Genomic DNA, 20133 nt, shown 5'->3' with positions numbered 1-20133 from the left:
GTGCTGAGCGGCTTGGGCAGGCTCACGGCCCCCGAGCCAGGCGGGAGCTGCGGCAGAAGGTGGCACCCTGGCTGCCCACCCCGCGGGGCCCACCCCTTACACCCACCCCCGCCCTGAGCCCCCTCCCGCCCACCCTTGCCTCACTCATTGGCAAACACAAAAGACAGCAGACAGAAATAAATGTGTCAGTCTTAGCATTAAATGCCAAAACACAAATTTTAACAACCTCCCTGAGAGCTGATTTTAATTTCAGGTTTTAAAATGTGTCTCAGAATGATTTCAAGAGTATTCTTCCCGGAGGAAGTGAAACCTTCCACAGGAGGAGAAGGTACTTCTACAAGTTTACTTACTTCTAGTAAGTGCCCTCCCCCAGGGCTGCGCCTGACCCGTGGCCTCGCCCTGCTGCTGGGGGTCACCCGACCCAGTGTCCTTGGGAAGGAGAGGTCACTTAGGCCAGAGGCTGGGACCCAAGTGCACGGAGGGAAGGCATTGTGAGCTCATTTCCAACCTGGAGGTCAGCTCCCAAAGAATCCTCACAGCCTGCGGGGTCTCCAAAGCCATGCAGGGTGCACGGTGCTTGCTGGATGCTAGAACAAGCCTGGGCTATCCCCAGCGGCTCCGTCGGACCCCTGCCAAAGGCCTTTTCCCTGGACTGTGTCCACAGCGTCAGCCAGGGAAACATCCGCCCTCTCCCCTGGGGGCGGACCCTGAGTCCCTTCTAGATAATGATGGCATTCTTTACTTCCACTCCCAGCTGTAGTGGACGATTGTCCTCAGGGAGTTACAGAATCCCTGGCGGCATCTGAAAGCACTTGGAATATTCCTCACCCTCCAGATGCTTCTGCTCCATCAGCCCGCGTCTCTGACAGCAAACCTGACCCGAAGTATTGAAGCCACGAAGGGCAAGAACACGGCTCCTCTAGATCACAGACCCACAGCACCTCGGAGCTCCGAGGGCGCACAGGCACACTCCGGGGTCAGAGACACGGAGACCAGGCTCGGGGGCTCCCCACGGCCCACGCACAGGCCACCGATCCGGGCAAGGTCAAAGGCCGCGTCCCTGACTGTCAGCTGTGGTGCACGTCTGTGGCCCGCTGAGCTGCCCCGAACACCACCAGCCTACAACATCACACGCACTCCCCCAGGCAGGACGCATGACTGCACGCGGCAGACGCTCAGGGCCACTGTCCGAGGTCTGAGTCACTTCTGGGGAAGCGCTCCCCTGGCCGATCCCCCTGCGACCTGGACGACACCCATGGTCTTGCCTGGAAGGGTGGTCAGGAATCGGGCAAGTATGATACTCCTTCCCCTGCTGCCAAAAGTGCAACACAGCAGCAGCCCGGACTCCGCCAACGCCTTTCTACGCTGACCGCCCTCACCCCCAGCTGGTACCATCTACACTTAAGTTTAGAGACCCTGGATCAGAGCTCATCGTCTAAACTTATTCTTTAGACCGAAGAATAGGAGCGCCTGGTCCGGGAAGCAAGCAACCCCACCACTCTTTGTTTAGAAGGGAGCACAGTCCTGGTTCACGGAAAGACAGAGGCGCCGTTACTTTCCAGGGCCTTCCCACCTGCCCCAGGGCCTTTGCATAAACTGCAGGGCACGCTGGGTACTCACTCATATGTCCAGCACAGCTTCATCAGCTCGTACATCTCCCTTGGACACCCCGCGGGGCACCCCATCCTCTCTCCTTTCTCCAGCATAGCCGAAACTTCACTGCCTTTCATGCCCTAAAATACAAAACATACCCGAGCTTGTTTAAGGCAGCGTTCAGCAAAACAAAACAAAACACAACAGGTAAGTCTTACCCCTGCCCCAAAGAGGCAAAAGGGCACGCTGCACAATTTCACTTATAAAAAGTACACACACAGGAGCCCCTAACCCATGATCTAGAAGTCAGACGGGGTTACCCTTGGGGGACAGCTTGTGCGTGCAGGGGGCACGGGGGGCCTTCTGTTCATCATCTGGGGGCTGGTTTCACGGGCACACCTGTTTGTGAAAATTCATCAAGCTGTATTCTAGCACAGGTACCCTTTTTGGTATGCATATTTTGATTTTAAAAAATCTAAAATATTTGGGGCGCCCGGGTGGCTCAGCCGTTAAGCGTCTGCCTTCGGCTCAGGTCGTGATCCCAGGGTCCTGGGATCAAGCCCGGCATCAGGCTCCCTGCTCAGTGGCGAGTCTGCTTCTCCCTCTCCCCTCCCCACCCTCGTGCTCTCTCTCTCAAATAAATAAATAAATAAAATCTTTAAAAATAAATAAATAAATAGGGGCGCCTGGGTGGCTCAGTTAAGCATCTGACTTCAGCTCAGGTCATGATCCCAGGGTCCTGGGATCGAGCCCCGCATCGGGCTCCCTGCACAGCAGGAAGCCTGCTTCTCCCTCTCCCACTCCCCCTGCTTGTGTTCCCTCTCTCGCTGTGTCTCTCTGTCAAAAAAATAAATAAAATCTTTAAAAAAAAAATTAAAAAAAAACTAAAATATTTAACTGAACTGCCAGTTTATATCTATATATATATATATCTATATATATATATATCTATTTCCACTCTGATTATAATGTCGACGTGGGTCTCTTTTATGCATATTTATATGTGTAATGCACAATGGAACTAAGTCCGCTGTTCAGTTAATATCACATTTTTTTTTCAGTTTAGAATAAACGGAGGTCATATCCACTGCTCACTGTCAAAAGACAGTGAAAGACTCAGACAGGGAGCCCAGATTTTACGAGTTTGTGATTTCCGGCGTCCTGTGACAATCATCCGGGGCTTGTCCATTGGGCTGGCCACATAGCTAGAACCAAAACAGCAGGAGCTCACCCGATAGGGCTTCTGCCCGTAGGAGAACGCCTCCCACATCAACACGCCGAAGCTCCAGACGTCGCTCTTGCTGGAGAACTTGTAGTAGTTGATGCACTCTGGAGCGTACCACTTCACCGGCCACTTCCCGTGGGTCTGGGCCTGAGAGCAAAGCAGACAGAGACCCTCGGTGACAACAGGGTTGTGGACGCCCGGGTTCACAGCAGCAAACGCTGCGCGGCCCCCACGCATCCCCCGCCGGAGGACTGGATAAACAGCAGGTCCATCCATATCCACGCAATGGGAGTAGCACCCGGCCTCCAACGGGAAGGGACTTTTGGCGCACGTAACAGCATGGATGGAGCCTGAGGACATCAGGCTCGGGGAAATCAGCCGGCCAAGTCCCTGCAGTACTAATACTGCATGAAAGCACTCACCCGAGGCCCCTAGAGGGTCCAAGTCACAGGGACGATTGCCAGGGACCGGGGGGCTCGAGCAGGACAGGGGGAGTCGCTATCTAATGAGGACAGAGTTTCAGAGAATTCTGGAGAGTGGTTGTAAGCACAGGGAACGTTCTTAACATGACTGAACTGCACACTTTAAAAAATAGTTCAGATGGTAAAATTTATGTCAACAAATAAAACTGATGTGTGTTAACCAAAATAATAAAAAAGATAGGAATAAAATGACTCACGAAATGCCCTGTGCATGTCTGCATGTATGTATTTGGTCCGAATCTTAAAAATAGATATTTAAATCTTAAAAAAAATTAAAATTTTAAGATTTCATTATATTTTTTAAGATTCAGGCTGTATTTCTTGTGCCGTTTTGTCTTCTTCTCTCGCCTCTTCCTTTGGCTACTCACAGCTTCATGGGGCTTATTGTGCCAACACAAGAACCCAGCCTGAATTTTAGCTTTATGGTTGTGCTCCAAGAAATACTGGGCCATTCCCAAGAATAGTTAACTATTACTAGGTACTTGTCTGCAGTTTTCAGCCAACGTTAATTATTTTGTTACAAACTGCTAGTATGGCTTTAAAAATGTTTTAAACTTTTCTCTTTTTTAAGATTTTATTTTTAAGTGATCTCTACACCCAGCATGAGGTTCGAACTCACAACCCTGAGATTAAGCGTCCCACGCTCCACCGACGGAGACAGCCCAGCACTCCAAAAATGTTTTCAACTTTCTAATTTAAAAAAGCAAGGGGTAGTAAAGAGATCAAAATTGTGCCCAGCAGAAACTCTTTCCTCTGGGGCTTGGAGTTCGGTGAGTAAGTCAGTCTGGCTGCCTCCTGGGGAGGTCACGCTAACAAGCACCCTTGGGGGGAGGGAGGGAGGTGGGCTGCCCTACAGTGGGTCAGCAGGGGCCCAGCCCGGGACATCGCTCTGAGACCACAGGCACCATGGGTGTCTGTAAATGACACTCTGATTACCCTTCTGTCTCAATCATGTAATGCATTATTTTTAGATTCTGGTTTCCAAAGTTGTGAACAATTTAGTCATATGTATTATTTCAATTTTAATTTGAATTTTGAGGTGATACAAAGATGACCCTTTGACGAGTCCTAAATATGTCAAAAAGTGAAGTCTCTCTCCACCAACTTCAAATCTTCCTCCATAGAGATGGGCACGTTTGATCATTTTTCCTGAATCTTTCCAGAAAAAAGTCCTTACCCAAGTACAGATAGGTAACATATATCTTTTGGGAGGTAGAGAAGTTAGGACATATGGTTTGCACTTTACTTTTTAATTCTTCTCCTTAACCACGTGTTGTGGACATTACTGCTATAAATATTAGGGTGCATGTGCCCCTTCTAATCACTATGGTTGTATCCTTTGGATAAATACTTAGTAGTGTAATTTGCTGGGTCATAGGGTAGCTCTATTTTTAACTTTTTGAGGAACCTCCATACTGTAGGAGTGGTATGAGTGGAATCCTTCCCTTGTTCCTGATCTTCGAGGAAGAGCTTTCAATCTTTCTCCATTGAGTCTGATGTGAGCAGTGGGCTTGTGATATACGCCTTTATTGTGTTGAGGCATGTTCCTTCTATACCCACTTTGTTGAAAGTATTCATCGTTAAAGGATACTGGAATCTGTCAAATGCTTTTCCTGCATCTATTGAGATGACCATATGATTTTTATCTTTCATTCTATTAATGCAGTGTACCACATTTATTGTTTTGCAGATGTTGAACCATCCTTGCATCCCAGGATAAATCCCACTTGATTGTGGTGTATGATTCTTTTAATGCTGCTGAAGTCAGTTTGCCAGTATTTTATTGTGAATTTTTGCATGTATGTTCAGCAGGGATTTTGGCCTATAGTTTTCTTTTGTGGTACTGTCCTTATCTGGCCTTGGGATCACGGTAATGCTGGCTTTGGAAAATGAGTTTGAGCATGTTTCCTCTTCTTCCATTTTTTGGAAGAGTCTGAGAAGGACTGGCATTAATTCTCCTTTAAATGTTTGGCAGAATTCACCTGTGAATTCTGTTAAGATCCATTTGGCCTAAAGTATAGTTCAAGTCCAACAATTCCTTATTGATTTTCTGTCTGAATGACCTATCCATAGATAAAAGTGGGGTACTGAAAATCCTTACTACTATTGTATAGTTGTATATTTCTCCCTTCAGATATGTTAGTATTTGTTTACTCAGGTTAAATTCAGAAAGTTCCCCAACGTTGGGTGTATATATATTTAGAATTGTTATAACTTCTTAATGAATTGACGCCATCATTATTATATGATGACGTTCTTTGTTTCTTGTTACAGATTTTTACTTCAAGTCTATTTTGTTTGCTATAAATATAGCTACTCCTGCTACTTTTTGTTTCCATTTTCATGGATGGGCTAGGGCAGGTAAAATGGCGCTGTTCTCCCGTCTCTTTCTGTGTAGCTATTCTGAGGTTTGTTGTTGCCCTGTGTTGCTGAAGCTTTCTAAAGTGGATTCCCAAGCTCTCCCAGAGCGGTCTCCTTCAGGGATGGCTATCTAATTGTTGATCTTTGTCGGGGGATGGAGGCTGGGATCTCCTATCCCACTATCTTGGTTCAGATCCTTTGGCTTGTATTTCTCTAGTGTCTTCAATATTTTCTTCCTCTGCTTCATTAATTTTCAGAGGGTCACTGGTTTCCTTTTCAACAGTATGCTGTTGAGTATCTTGGCAGTTTTAGACATTGGCCTTCGTGTTAACGTTCGTCCTCACTAGGGGTGGGGTCTGTCCTTCTCCCTCCCTTGCATCTGGGTGGGCTGTGGATGCTCTGACCTGTAGCACAGGGTGGATATGACTCTGAGGCAGGTCATGGGCCCCGGCCTTAGGGGCAGCCTCACTTCCTGCCTTGTGAGTAACCTGCTCTCCGGACCCAGCCGCCATGCTGTGAGGAAGGCAAGGCCACGTGGAGAGGCCATGTGCAGGTGAGCTGGGTACACCCCAGCGGAGGTCCCAGGCCCCGGCCCATGTGAGATCAGGCTCTAGCTGTGTGAGTGAGCAGAGTGGGAGTGGATCCTCCCACCCTCCTGGGACCGCCCCCGAGACACCGTGAGCCTCGGAGATGCGCCATCCCACCACGCCCCGCCCATGCCGCGGAACTGTGAGTAAATTAACACTTGGTATTGTGTTAATGACTAAGTTTGGGGACGATCTGTTATCTCAACTTCTCTGTGTCCTCTTGGAGTCCTAGTTTCAGTCTAGATTTTCCTCTCTTTTTAATTATCACGATGAAGCGTGTGTTCCAAAGCACCTCCGGACGGAACATGTGCTTTTCTCGGGCAAGCTTGGGTTTGTCCCTCTAGGTTGCCGTTTCCTCTGCTTCACTTCCCTGCAGTGTCTGTAAAAGGCTCACTCGGTGCTTTTCTAACGGTGGCTCATCTCTGAAGGGGCTCTGCTCTGGGGCCAGCTTCTCTCTGGAGGATGGAGTACTGCTGGACAGCTCTGCTCTTGCTGCTCATCCTTTATGCCAGTCCCTAGCCGGCCAAGACCCACTGTCCCCATCTGCCACACACACGGCAGCCGTCCCAGAGAGAAGTGAGTGGGTGGGCGAGTGGGGGACCCGGCACTCCAGGGTGTGGAGCCCAGGGCAATCCCACGGCCCCCATCCTGCCATCCTCAAGTGAGAGCTTCAGGGTGGGCCGTCTATTTCTGAGAATGCTGGACTCTCCCAGGGACCTGGAGAGTTGGAAATCTGTTCTTGGCCCCCTCTTTCACTATCTGAGTTTCATTCCCATTACATTTTCTAGTTGATCAACCTAGACTCAACATACACACTGTGACTGAGTTCATATGAGACTTTCTTTCTTATGTTTTTCCCTTCCTTTAGTTGCTATCAGTTCATTTGGGGGGTTCAGGGGGGCTCTGAGAAATCCTATAAGGATCAACCTGTTCAACACATTTTTCCAAAGTAATTTAAGGAAGGAATTCTATTCTTGTGTGTGTGTGTGTGTTTTTTAACGAATTATCAATTAATACTTTGATTCCTTTTTGTTCCCAGGGATATAGTTTGGAAAATACTATTCAGAGTAAACTCAAGTTGTGATATATTAGAGTATTTTCATTTTGTAGAACAACATAATCAAAGCTTAACAAGAACATTTTTTACATAGGCAAATTCGATAGGTAAATTGCTTCTTGAAACCCTATCATAATCAAATAAAAAACACAAACACTTGTATTTCAGATTCTCACCACCTGCTTTGCATATTGGCGAAATTATTCCTACCTTATAGTAGTTTTCATCAGCACGAAGTGCTTTGGAAAGTCCGAAATCACTAATCTTGGCATAATGTTGAGTGACCAGCAATACATTTCTTGCAGCCAGATCTCTGTGCACAAAATTGCACTCCTCCAGATATTTCATTCCCATAGAAACCTGATGGACCAGCTCTATGATGTTCTTATCCTTGACGTGCCTGAAAGTTATAGACGTGTCTTTAGTGATGGTGGACTGCAGTCCGTCTGGGACCAGCCAACCATGCTCTTCGTGCACGCAGAGGGATCCTCTCATTTCCTATTTTCCTTAAGAGTAACAAGTGGTGACAACCTTGTTAGCTTACAGCTGCTCAGAACTGAGCACCGTTATCCTGGTATTCAACTGATACAATTTTCAAGGTGTGCTCTGAATTGCATGAATTGAATTGAACTGCAGTATAATTGAGGTGGACAGACCTGACTCATGGACAGACAGGCTTTGGTTGGAATCCTTGTTCCAACATTGGACAGGTAACAAAACCACCTCTGAGTCTCAGTTTCTTACCTGCGAAGTGGGGCTAACGGCACCTCTTCCCTCCTATGCTGATTAGAGGCACAATCTAAGTAGAGTACACGCGTAATGTATCAACTGGGACCAAGTGATCAGTGGCTATTATTAAGACTTATCCCACGTGACCTCCTCCATCTCAACAATGGCTGTAAATGAGCACAGCATGAATCCCCCACCAATGCTTGTAATCCATTAACAGCAACAGTTATTTTCAGAATTCCTCGTAGGAACGTAGAGGTGAGCCAGACGCATAAGACATCAATCACTGTTACTCCCTTTTAAAACGTTTATTTTAATATTTCTCTCACTAGGTATGGCATGTTCTGCCTAGTGAGGAGAGACTGATTGCCAGGATATTCTGAGGCCGAACAATATAGAGTGAGCAAAGGAGAATGAAGACCAAATTGTTGGACTAGAGTTTTTCTGAGCACAATAAGAGCTAAAAGAGCTTTTGATCCAAAGACTACAACTCTCTTCCCTCCAGGTCCCTGAGTGTGGGCCAACATAGCCATCGGGCTATGACATACACCGGGCAGGCGGGCCCTGCCCCACCACAGCATCAGCTCCTGGGGGACCAAAACATACCTGTTCTGCTGTAAATATTTATTGAGTGGACCCAGTTCTGCCATCTCCATGACCAGCATCCAGGACTCGGCTTCACATATCCCAATCATGCGCACGATGTAAGGATTATCGAGCTGCTGCATGACGTTCGCTTCTGCTAATAACTCATCTTTAAGAGCCGGGTCATTAGCCTCGTTCTTCAGAATCTTCACAGCCACTGTCTTCACGACTCTGCGTAAGAAATCATAACACATAAGAAACTTTCCAAAGTGGCTAAATTCTAAGTTCTAAATTCCCTAATTCTAGGAGATTACCTTCCGCGAAGCATAATTGCTGTGCTAGAAACAGTGTTATGGAGGTAGTTACAACCTTGTTCTCTCATTTTATAGACAAACAGTAACACTGTATTAGTTACAGACAATGACGAGGTGCTGAAAAAGACACGACCAAGCAGAGCGTAAATATTACGGAATATGTAAATAATTTTCAAATAAACCTCACAAATTGCAACATGCATGGATTCCTGCAACATATTCAGATTTGCCATCTCAGATTATCTGTAATGTGTGTGACTACAACATTCCTTTGATATATGTTGAAAATGAACCTCCGGGTGCGGAATTAAGAAGCATACCCAGGTGCAGAATTAAAAAGCATACATTGTTAAAGCTCACAGTTTACAAAACACTTTCTAAAACTGAGCATTGACAATTTTAAGCAAGCTTCAACAACTTTGCAAAAAATTGTTTTTCACTTTCTTATAAAAACATCCCACAGGTCATGTTTGACCTCCTGAAAATATTCTGATATAGTGGGACTTAAATAACTGAATGGAAGTTAACTCTGTATGATTTGAAAAAAGTGCATTTCTCTGTAATAAGGATTCGCACACATGCAGGAAGAACATCTCCTTTGTTGAACTCCGAAATGGGAGAATAAAAACAGAACTGTCCAAAAAGATGGTAAAATAAGAGAACAATTGGGTAAGTCTAACATACATTCACAAAAACCCAGACCACTTCAGTGTAGAGTTTAACAAGTGTTTCCACACCGAACGCAAGCTGTAGACCCTACACAAGCACCCCCAGGAGCATCCCTCCCCCTCCTACAATTGTGGAGCTACTTCTCTATGCTCTCTCTAGTCAGTGCATCATGTTACCTTTCCACATTTCCGACTACCAGCCACCTGAAACTGGCTCTGTGTATGGCATGAGGTAGGGGTCAAAATCAACAAGAGAAACCTCTCGATCTTTCCCAGTAGTGAAGGAAGAAAAAACACCCACAATCTCTTGCAGAAAAGAGAAGAGGAAGGAAACCTCCCAATTCACTTTGAGGCCAGCATTATACCCTGATGCCAAAACCAGACAAAGAAACTTCCAAGAAAATCATTTACTGATCTCTCTTGTGAACCTAAATGCAAATATTCTAACAGAAATATTAGTAAATTCAATTCAGTGATTTATGAAAAAAATGAATATCTAATTCAAAAACAAAGATGGGTTTATTCCAAGAAGGCGAGGTGGCTTTAACATCTGAAAATCGGTGTCTTTCACCACATAAACACAACAAAGGAGAAAAACCATAAGGTCATCTCAGCAGAAGAAAACGAGTACTCAATAAGCTGTAATGCACATCCATGATTAAAAACATCTCCTCTCCTCTCCCCAAGCCCTCTAGTTGAAATTACGTATCCATAGTTATGTCTGTGTTAATATATGTATTTAATTAAGCAAGGAATTTAAGTGTCACGAACTAATTGAGGAAATTTATACCTTAATACAGAGTAATTTATATTCATCCCACAAATGACTGTGATATATGCATGCACGGATTTTTGAACAAGCCTATCAGTCAATTACATGCACCCAGAAAAACGGGATTTGAAAGCAAGAGTTTCCGTGCATGCTTTGCGTACATTCTTGACACTTGAGTAATGTAAATTTACCTACTCAAGATAAAACATCTATAAAATGTCATAATTCAAAATAATATCAAACAACTAAACCCAACTATATTCGTATCAGTAACCTATTAATTCAAACATACAGACTCAGAGATAGGGTTTATTTCAAAGGACTATACGGTCCGGCACATTTACTGAACATTCTATGCAGGACACCTTCTAAAGAGCAAATGAAGTACAGAGATTTCAGTGACACAGCAATTCTAACTATTGTATGGTGGGTGTTGTGATCTGAAATTATAGGAAAAAGCAGATAAATAATTACACTAATGATGTCCATAATCAAGAATTTTCTGGGTAAGAGAAATGAGACATGATTTAAAAAATAAAATAAAATACCTGAAAATGCTGTGTTACTGTCACTGAGTAATTGCATTTTAATTAAAAAATACATGCGTGTATGTGTGTGCATAAAAAGACCCAAATAATATATAGACACTACTGTTACTTAACAGTAGGGTTATCTGGATGGTACAAACAGGATGTTCTCATTTTATTACGTTTTGCTTGTTTCTACTTTCTAATGCTCTAAAAGGCACGCCTCCTATGTGCAAACTAATACACGGAATTGGTGTATATAAAGCTAGGATACACAATGAATGCTTGCATTGTAGCTATACCAGAAATGAACAACCATACACCCTTAACGAAGAAGGATTCAGCCCTGCTGGGTTAGAGTTTGTGTTTGGGACTAAATGTGCGGGATGCGTGGAGTGTGGCAGTTTCTAGAACGTCGGCTCACGGGAGAACGAGCCATGCGGCGGTGTGGCCATGACTTACTTTTTCATCTGGTAGTAGCCCTTCTTCACGGTCCCGAAGTTGCCAGAGCCCAGCTCACTGTCCTCCAGGGTCAGCAGCTTGCGGTCTAGGTAGACCTCCTTGGGCCTGATCTCCTCGGGGTCAGCGTAGGGGCTTTCGTACACTTCGGTGTCCATGGGCATGGCTTCTCTCTGGGCTTCTGCAGGGCGGTCAAGAGACACCCGACCCTGGGGCTGGGTCCCTGCTGAAAATCCCCGCATCTCCCGCTCCTGCCTCCTCTGGGCACACCTCGCCTTTCCAGACCTTGATCACCTCTGACAGTTGCAATGCCGGTGAGCACTCAGGGCGCAGTCTTTCCCGGTTTGTTAGGGGGCAGCAGCAAAAAGCCCCTCACCCCCATGGGACTCGACCCTGTTCTTGCACGGGATGTGCACAGAAAAGGGGTCGTTCATGCCAGAAGCCTCCCTAATGGATGGCTTTACACTGTCTGAAAACTGACACTCCTTCTATCGAGGGGTGAAGTCTATGTCACCATCCGCCCCCAGTGGCTTTTGTCACTATGTCAACCAATGGACTATATCAGAAATGACGTTGGCGACATAGTCAGGCAAGGTTATAAAGGACCATGCACCGTCTCTGCCCTGTTGGCTGGAAGACTGGTTCTTAAGCTTCAGACACCAGGTGCCGGGGTGCCTTCCATGCTGGAAAAAGTGCAAGCCAGCCCTCGAGGAGACACCGAGGGAGGGGCCCCGTCGGCGTGGAGGCCGAGATGCCGGCCAGCCCCGTGCCCCAGCCTCCCCACGGCCTCCCCACCGCCCAGCCTGGCCCAGACCCCTGACCTGCAGGACGTAACTGAATGACTGCTGCCCGAAGCTGCTACATTTGGGGGCCGTTTTTGTAGCAATAAACAGACCGAGTGCACCAAGTAGAACCTGGAGCCACGCAGAGAACCCAAGGAGGTCCAGCCGAGGCCCCACTGCTGATGGCAAGTCTGGTCGAGGGCTGTGGGCACTGCTGTGCCGCGAATGGCCGGGGATGTGACCGCGCATGGCTCACCTCTGTCCGTGGCCCAGGGCCCCCGGTCTGACTCGTAAGGATTGAAGGTCACGGAGTTCTCGGGCCGGCTCCCTGTGGACGAGGAGGACTGAAGTACACAGAGGACAGCAGGTTACTTTCCTCCGCGGACGCACCGTGGCGCTGATCTGCACAATGACTTTTGTTTTCAAATAATCACATTACGACTTATGCAGAGAAGACAAGGGAAAGCGTCAGGGAGAGAGACAGAAAAAAACACCATGGCTTATCTCATTCTTCGGGCGACTGCTTGGACCCCACGGGGGCTACATGAAGCTCTGTCTCAAGGGGCTGCACAGTCTCAGAGGGGCCCCGGTCACAGGCCCTTTCAAACCCCATTTCTGCCTACACACGGCCCCCTGGGATTCGTTTTCCTCCATCCATCCTTTCTGTTCAATTTAATGTCATATAAAGTTATGTAAGAAGAAACACAGTATCCACCAGCTGCTTCCCCTACTCCCTGACTCCACAGGGTCTATCCAAGTCCTGAACCTGACCTTCCATGGAGATCTAGCTACGGGATAGGATGCCGGAGGGCAGCAATCTTCCTGATGCTTGATCTGATTTACATTAATTTGCATGATGGATTAACAGGGTGGGGGAAGGATCTCCTCCTTACATCCCTGTAACCTTTCCCTTTTGAAAGTCTCTATCTTGAGTCTTCCTGGCCCGCCTTTGCCCCCTCCTTTTAACACAAGGGTATTGCACTACATTTGGTTTGTGGGGAAAAAAATCACAATTCAAACCTTTTTTTTGTTTGCTTTTTGATGTAGTTCACTAGAAGGGTCACCTAGCCGTTTACCTTAGCAGGGCCCAAACACTGGCCACGAAGACACGAGATACTGCCAGGGTTTGGAGACACGTAAAGACACAGAGACATCAAGCTTCACTGTACATGGTGACGTATCTCGCGGCACACCCGGGGTCCTCGTCTGCCTGCCTGACGTCCCAGGCCCGGGAGCCAGAAGGACGATAATGGAGTCACAAGGAACCATGGCCACCACCTGTCTCCAAAACCTGGACCTCCTTCACGGCATCTGCCGAGCGCCACCAAGCTGCTGCCCACAGCACAAAGGCCCGAGGGACCGGGCTACGGGATGCCCGCTCTCCCGTGTCAGCGGAGGGTGCTCGCCCCACGTTCTCCGCCTCTCTCGGCGTTCCTACCGCATTCCTACCACACTCCACGGGAAGCGCTGGGACGTATCACGAGTAAAAACAGCGTAAGGCCCCTCACTGCGTCTGAACATTGCCTTGTCCGCCGCTGGAGCTCAAAAAAAAAATTTACCAAACACACACCAACGAGTGAATGAATGAATGAATGAATGTGAATGAATGAATGAATGAATGGGGATAGTGTCTTAAAACTGGGAGATGGGAAGTGTAAGTCAGTGTGGTTTAGAAATGAGTGATCTCTCCAGGCTTTACCCTAATGGAGGGAAATAGGCGTGGATAATCCCAAATGACGATCCACCACCTCTTTTTAAAAACTGGCCTGTGATTACAGGGCGGTTGGATGTCCTGTGAGTCCACTTCTCATTTAGAAGATAATTGCCCTGTCTCGATAGAACTATCCTCGGAGAGACTGGGAATCCCCAAGGCCTCCCATCAACCCTCTGCTCAGCTGCAGTCAAACTCCAAGGTGGAAATAGTATTCAATTAAAAAAAAAAAAGCCTCTTTTAGGTTCATATATACAATCATTTCAACGTCTCTGATCTTCCCTGGAGGCAGGAAACTCTGAGATCCAAAGACACGACTTCAAGACGCCAGGACCGCCCGTCACAGATATGGAGAGACGCCCGCACTCCTTCTCCTGGCCCTGAGCCCTGCCCTCTGCCCACCGAGGACAGGCTATCCTGGGGCCATGACTGCTCCACCCTGAGCGAATGCTCTCCCGAGCCCCAGGACTTCACAGGTTAAGCCAGAATGCAATGACCTGCCATTGGAAGCCTGTGGGGAAGACTTCTAAAGCAGAGGTGGGAGTGTACAAATGAGTGACAAGAGTGAGTGAGAGCTGGTGGTGCTGGACACACTGAGCCTAAAGCCCTGGACAGAGCAGAGCAGACTCTGATGGGCAGAGTGGCGCTCACCCCTCGCCGGCCTTGGCTATGCATCAGGAAACGGGCTGGGGTCTCCCTTGGAAGGTCACGCAGACCCCGTGACCTTACGAGCCTTCCCAGCCTGGCTGGGGCCCCGCGAGTCCCTCAGCAACCACATCCGCTCCCTGCCCGGGCCCCTGGGTCGCCCCACTGGGATAGAAGCTGGCAGGACACTCGGGAGAATGTTCTTTGGGAGAAATGGGAGATTTTCTGGTGCGTCAATTAACAGGGTGGTGGTGACGTTATGATGAAGGTAAAGTACAAAACACAATTCCATCTTTCCTAAAGTGTTTGGTGGGTGTGCCGCTGAGTAGAACGACACCAAACACCCTCTGGGTTCGAATGCTCAGCAGAAAAGAATTCAAAGACTTTGTAAAGAATGATGCAAAATTATAAACGTACTGATTGGCGTTAGAATTTAATGAAAAACACATTGCTGGCCTATTCTGTCATCTGTCATTATTCTTTCTGCTTTATATTTGATGATTTATTCTGCCCCAATGAATACCATCACCTTTTCCGCATAGAGCATAAGGAGTCAATGGAATGTGAGCAGGTGCATTTTTTTCTCCCATTTTTGCGGCTATTCAAACCTGCGGGCTACCACTAGATGGCACTAGCGACCTTCGTGTTCTCCCTCCCAGAGAACAAGGGGTGATCGTTAATTTTATAAATGGAGGTAAAAATAGGTCACTCCACAGTAATTAAAGATAAGACCAAACTGGGTCTTAAATTATGATCCCTGATCTCTTACCGGCCAGGCTTAACTGCAAACTGAAATGTGTTCGACAGCTATCCGCTGGGTGCCTACTGAGGGGGGGATGCAGAAGTGAACAAGGTACACAGGTATCGTTCTCCTGGTGATCTGGGAGCATCGTGCTGTGTCCTAACATCCATTTCTAGACCTTCGCTTTTAGGCTTTTGGACAGACCTTTCCCCATCAGGGAGAGCAGCAGGAAAGAGGACCATGTACATGTTACAGCTGCAGTGCCAAAGAGAGCCCGCAGGCTTCAGACCGCGGGCTGCCATTTCAGGCACGGCCCTGGTCTCTGCAAGAGTGGCTGTGGTCCCAAGGGGGAACAAGACCCCACAGCCCAGGGCAGACCCTCCTCGGCCAGGGCACGGAATGAGACCACGTCTGCTTCCGGTCCACTCAAACCAACACCTGACGTCCACCATCAATCGTCCCGACCTAAGGAGCGGAGGGCTGCAGCGTGGCCCCGGACGATGACAGGGCAACACGTTTTCTCCGGGGTCTGTCCTGGTGCCTCGGCGTCACCACCTGACGGTGACCTCACAACTGTTCTCCTTCTCTCGCTCTTCCAGCGCAACCCTAGCCAACTGTGTATTTACACATAAGCCTTCAAATAATCCAATCATCAGTGCAGGGGTTGGAATACAGCATGAGAAATGGGTCTGAATTTGAAATTCTGGAACACATTTCCACCACTGAGCTACGGGTAAATGTTGTGTAGTGTTTTAGGGAGCGTGCCTCTGAAACAGGAGGTGGACGCTCCTATAAGGACGCTCTTATTCACATGAAGCAAAGGTTTCCGTACTTGAAGGAGCAAGACAGACGCTCCCGTTCTAGGACTGGGAGGGACTTCGTTCATTTAAGGACGTCCAGCCTTTAAAGTAAGTGTTGGGAGGGGAGGGGAGAGGGTGGATCCCACAGACACTCGTTAGTTAATTTCATTTATATTTTTAAGGACTAACATCGAAAGAAAACTTTAAAATAGACCCGCCCCTTAAGTTTTTATTACGGAGGGCAGGGAAGAGGGTGGATCATTATTTACATTGGTTACTTGACTTCACTTGTATTTTTAAGGACGGAAGTATTCCCAGTCTCTAAGGAAAAGATTTAAAATAGACCTGTCCTTAAGTTTTTATTAGGAAATCTCTAATATCTAATTAACAGTCCTCTTCAAGTCAAAACATACTTTTCAGTAACTACCCACACGCTAGAATTAATTCAAGTTCTGACATGTCCTTTTTGGGCCCGAATTATGAAAAACAACCACGTATACTGATCAAATTAACAAACTCAAGAAAGTCATTTGCACCTTATCTAAACAGATGGGATAGCTGATATAATTCCTGTAAGTGCTTTCTCATGACTGTTTAATTAATAGAAAATTCCTCCTCTATTTGCGAAAACATAAACACTAGCTCTCCTAAAATATTTCTGATGAGCAGTTAAAATACATTTAATCCATAACTTAAATCACACAATCCTTCTTTATGAATATTTTTGGCATCTAGGAAAATTCAATGCATATTTCAAAGTTGTTATAAATTTAAATAGGCAACAGCCTTTTTTTTTGCCAGAAAAGTATTTTCACAGTATTAATCAGATTCATTACTTTCTAATATTTAATTATCTTTTTAAAAAATTGATTAAATTCGAGAGGTATGAATTTACAAAGGCACAACGGGGTTTACGGTAGAGTGTCAGTCTCCTTGACACTCCTATTGCGTGCTCTCACAGTCACTACTGTTACCGCTGTGTTTCTGTATTTCTTCCAGAATATTTGACATTCTATCAGCACATATCGGTTGTTTGTAATTAACACTGGAATTTGGAAATAATTCTAGACCTCAGCTGCCTCTCACGGTATGAATTTTATTGTAACTGGTTTACTTCCCAATGACAGACTTTTAATTTGTTTCCAGACTTTGTCAGTTACACAATGCTGGAATAAACACTTTCATGGATACATGGTTACACACAAATGCAAGAATAATACATACCTAGAAATGAAATTGCAGTTGAGCAGCCATATGTGGTTTTACTTTGGATGGATGTTGTGAACTTGCCTTCTTCGGAGGCTGCATCATCTCACACTTCTCCAGCAAAGTGGGGGAGGGCTTACTCACCACACCCTCGCTGCACATCCTGTTGCTTTTTACTTGGGTTCATTTCACAGGTGGAGGTAACAGGGCACCTAGTTTTCACTTGCATTTCTCTTATTATGAAATGGAACAGCTTTTCCTATTTTTATGTTTTCCTACGTTTTTCCTATCTATATCTGCTTTACTACAAACTACCTAATGACATCCTCTGCCATTTGCCTGTTAGTTAAAACTTTTATGGACTTACAGAATTTCTTTATATATCAAAGATCTTAACCTTGCCTGTGTATCATCGGGACCAATACTTATTCCCAGTTTGTTATTTCCTTTGATGATAGTTCTTTATTTTTAGGTAGTCTTACTGATATTTTAGGTAGTTTTACTGATATATTGATAGTGTAAGAAAGAGACATGCTCTCCTTTAATACAAAGATCTACTGCATCTTTTCTGTATATTTCCTTAGTTACTGCGAGTGACGTGAGCCTGCTTCAGCCTGCCTGGGACAGCGACGGGGTGGCGGTGAGTCTTGTCTCCTCACTAGGCTGGGTTACTGTTTCCTGGCTTTTTGATGTGTCCACATGGTTAGTCTGAGCTCCAGTCCTCCATGATCAAATCAAATTGTCATTTTGCTACTGCCATGGAGGGATTCCGCAGATATAACTAAAATCCCTAATTAGCTGATTTAGATTAGGGAGATTACCCTGGGTGGGCCTGGCTTAATCAGTTGAGAGTCCTCTGGGGAGAGCTGTAGCTTTCCTGAGAGAGAAACAGAGAAAGGCGGAGGGCGTATTGACCCCTGGCTGTGGACGACAACTTCAGCCATGCCCGAGGGGTTCCACCCTGCTCCTGATCTACCCTTCCTGACGGTCTGCCCTACAGCTATGGGATTTGCTTAGTCAGTCCCTATCATTGTGTAAGGCAAGTCCTTGTGATAAACCGGTTTGTGAGTGGGGGGGTGCATGCATGTTAAGATGTGTGTGTATATAAATGTGTGTGTGACATATATGTACCTAGATACATGGTTGTGTTTATCTGTCTTACACACAAACCTCTAAGTGCTCATGCTCCCGTGAAGGGTCCCTGAATGCTGCACTCAGAGCCAGAGGACTAAGACACGCACGGCATGTGGTCCGTGCACAGTGAGACCGCCCATCTCTGGGACCGCACCTGGACAGGGGGCTGTGTGTCGGCACATCATAAAGGGAGTAATGAATAGACAAGTGGTGGCAACCGGCGGTGTGGCCCACGTCCACAGGGCTTCTTCCACGGCTGCCACGCAGGCCCTGAACACAGAGGGGCCACGGAAGCCGGCGAGTAAGGGGTTCCGGGCACTGTGGAGGCCACGTGTCCTGCCCTGAGCTGTTCTACGAAGCACTGTCTATGCAACATTCGATTAAACACTCTTGCATCTTGTGTTTGACCACCAAACCGTGGTACCGAAGTCACTAATTTGAACTAAATTTGTGATTACAGCCTCGAAAAGATGATTCTTGATTAAAATGCACCCTGAATCAGAAGGCTACCTCCGGCCTGTTAGATGCCGTCCGGGCGGCCACACGGAGCCCTCTCCCAAGAGAAGGGGCGCAAGCCGACGGGGGTCCTGGGCCACATGGGCCGGAAGGGGGCAGCCGGAGCGTTTTACCTCGGAGCACGGCAGGTGTTGACCTCTTCTGGTCCACAGCCTCAATCACCTACTGGGCCCGGTGGCTTCAAGCACACACCAAGCGTGGGACAAAGGGGCACCGGACACAGAGAATGTGTCACCCTGACAACCTGGTCCCCGACTCCTAACACGCCTGCCCTGACTGCGGTTCCGCCAAAGCACTGTCACGTCCTAGCTGTGGTTCCACGAGCTGGCCCACACCGCCTGGCCACGTGACAGTCAGACAGACAGCCGCTCCGTTCGTCAGACAACTTGCCCCTCGACCATCACATTCAACTCTCCTCTCTGATCTATCAACAACGAGACTGGGAGCACGCAGAGTACGACTGCCCACCTGGAAAATTCTTCCTAAATAAAATCTTGGGGATCTTATGCTTTTCCTTTCTGTTGTTCCTAGCAAGTACTTTCAGCAACTTGCTTCATCAGTTGATGCCCAACTGTATGGTTGAAATGTTGGAAAAAAAATATCAATTGGTATGAAAATGGAAAGAATTATTAACAAAAAAATCCACTTTCTACCACCAATGGAAAAAGTACAAAGGAAAAAATAGTAACCCATACATATTATATATATATGCACACACACACATATATATATATAGACGGAGATGATTCATTATAAATCATTTAAAAAAACTTCGCTTTTTCCCTCACAACTCAATCACACAGCCTAATACAGAAACGAATCCCAGGTCAACCTTAACTGCCTCGGAAAGAAACAGGGCGCTTCTAATCCTCCAATTCCATGCTTGTCTTTTTGTGCGTTATAGTCAAGTTCCGTGTTGGAAATCTACAGCCTCGATGCAGGTGTTGTGGCCCTTGGCATCCACGCAATAAACGGCCTGAGACGCTCCCTGTGCAGCCCCCACAAAACCCCGGCACCCTTTCCATCAGCACGTACTTTATATAATCGACCCCCCTGCTCTGCAACTTGTGATTTTGACAACAGATCACTTGGCTTGCTCGGAGAAGGTTCTCCGACACGAGGCTCCCGCCTCCCGCGCCGACCCTGGGACGTTCAAGCGCACACCGAGCAGGGAGAGCACGCTGGCGGGGGTGGACCGGGCGGCAGGGACCAGGACCCACACGGAAAGCGCGGCGAGC

General features: G+C 47.0%; 1 protein-coding gene across 2 annotated transcripts in view; it reads right to left on the bottom strand.

Annotated features, from left to right (window-relative positions):
* Positions 1–201: 201 nt before the first annotated feature.
* The window catches only part of SYK (spleen associated tyrosine kinase), a 70707-nt gene continuing 50775 nt past the window's right edge, over positions 202–20133 (bottom strand). Inside the window, exons 7-12 of one of the 2 annotated variants that reach the window (XM_081802743.1) lie at positions 12398–12485; positions 11363–11540; positions 8641–8850; positions 7516–7705; positions 2825–2965; positions 202–1733 (exon numbers count right to left, since the gene is read on the bottom strand). In XM_081802743.1, coding sequence (XP_081658869.1) covers positions 1617–1733; positions 2825–2965; positions 7516–7705; positions 8641–8850; positions 11363–11540; positions 12398–12485 — 924 coding nt within the window. In that variant the 3' untranslated portion in view covers positions 202–1616. The remainder of the gene's footprint in view (positions 1734–2824; positions 2966–7515; positions 7706–8640; positions 8851–11362; positions 11541–12397; positions 12486–20133) is intronic. The other variant, XM_081802742.1, reaches the window with a different exon arrangement.

The sequence above is a fragment of the Leptonychotes weddellii genome, chromosome 14 (assembly GCF_054177405.1).
Source record: "Leptonychotes weddellii isolate Sample4059 chromosome 14, ASM5417740v2, whole genome shotgun sequence".
NCBI classification, from domain to species: domain Eukaryota; kingdom Metazoa; phylum Chordata; class Mammalia; order Carnivora; family Phocidae; genus Leptonychotes; species Leptonychotes weddellii.
Note: the sequence above shows the minus strand (reverse complement) of the source record. Positions and strands in the feature narration are given on the sequence as shown.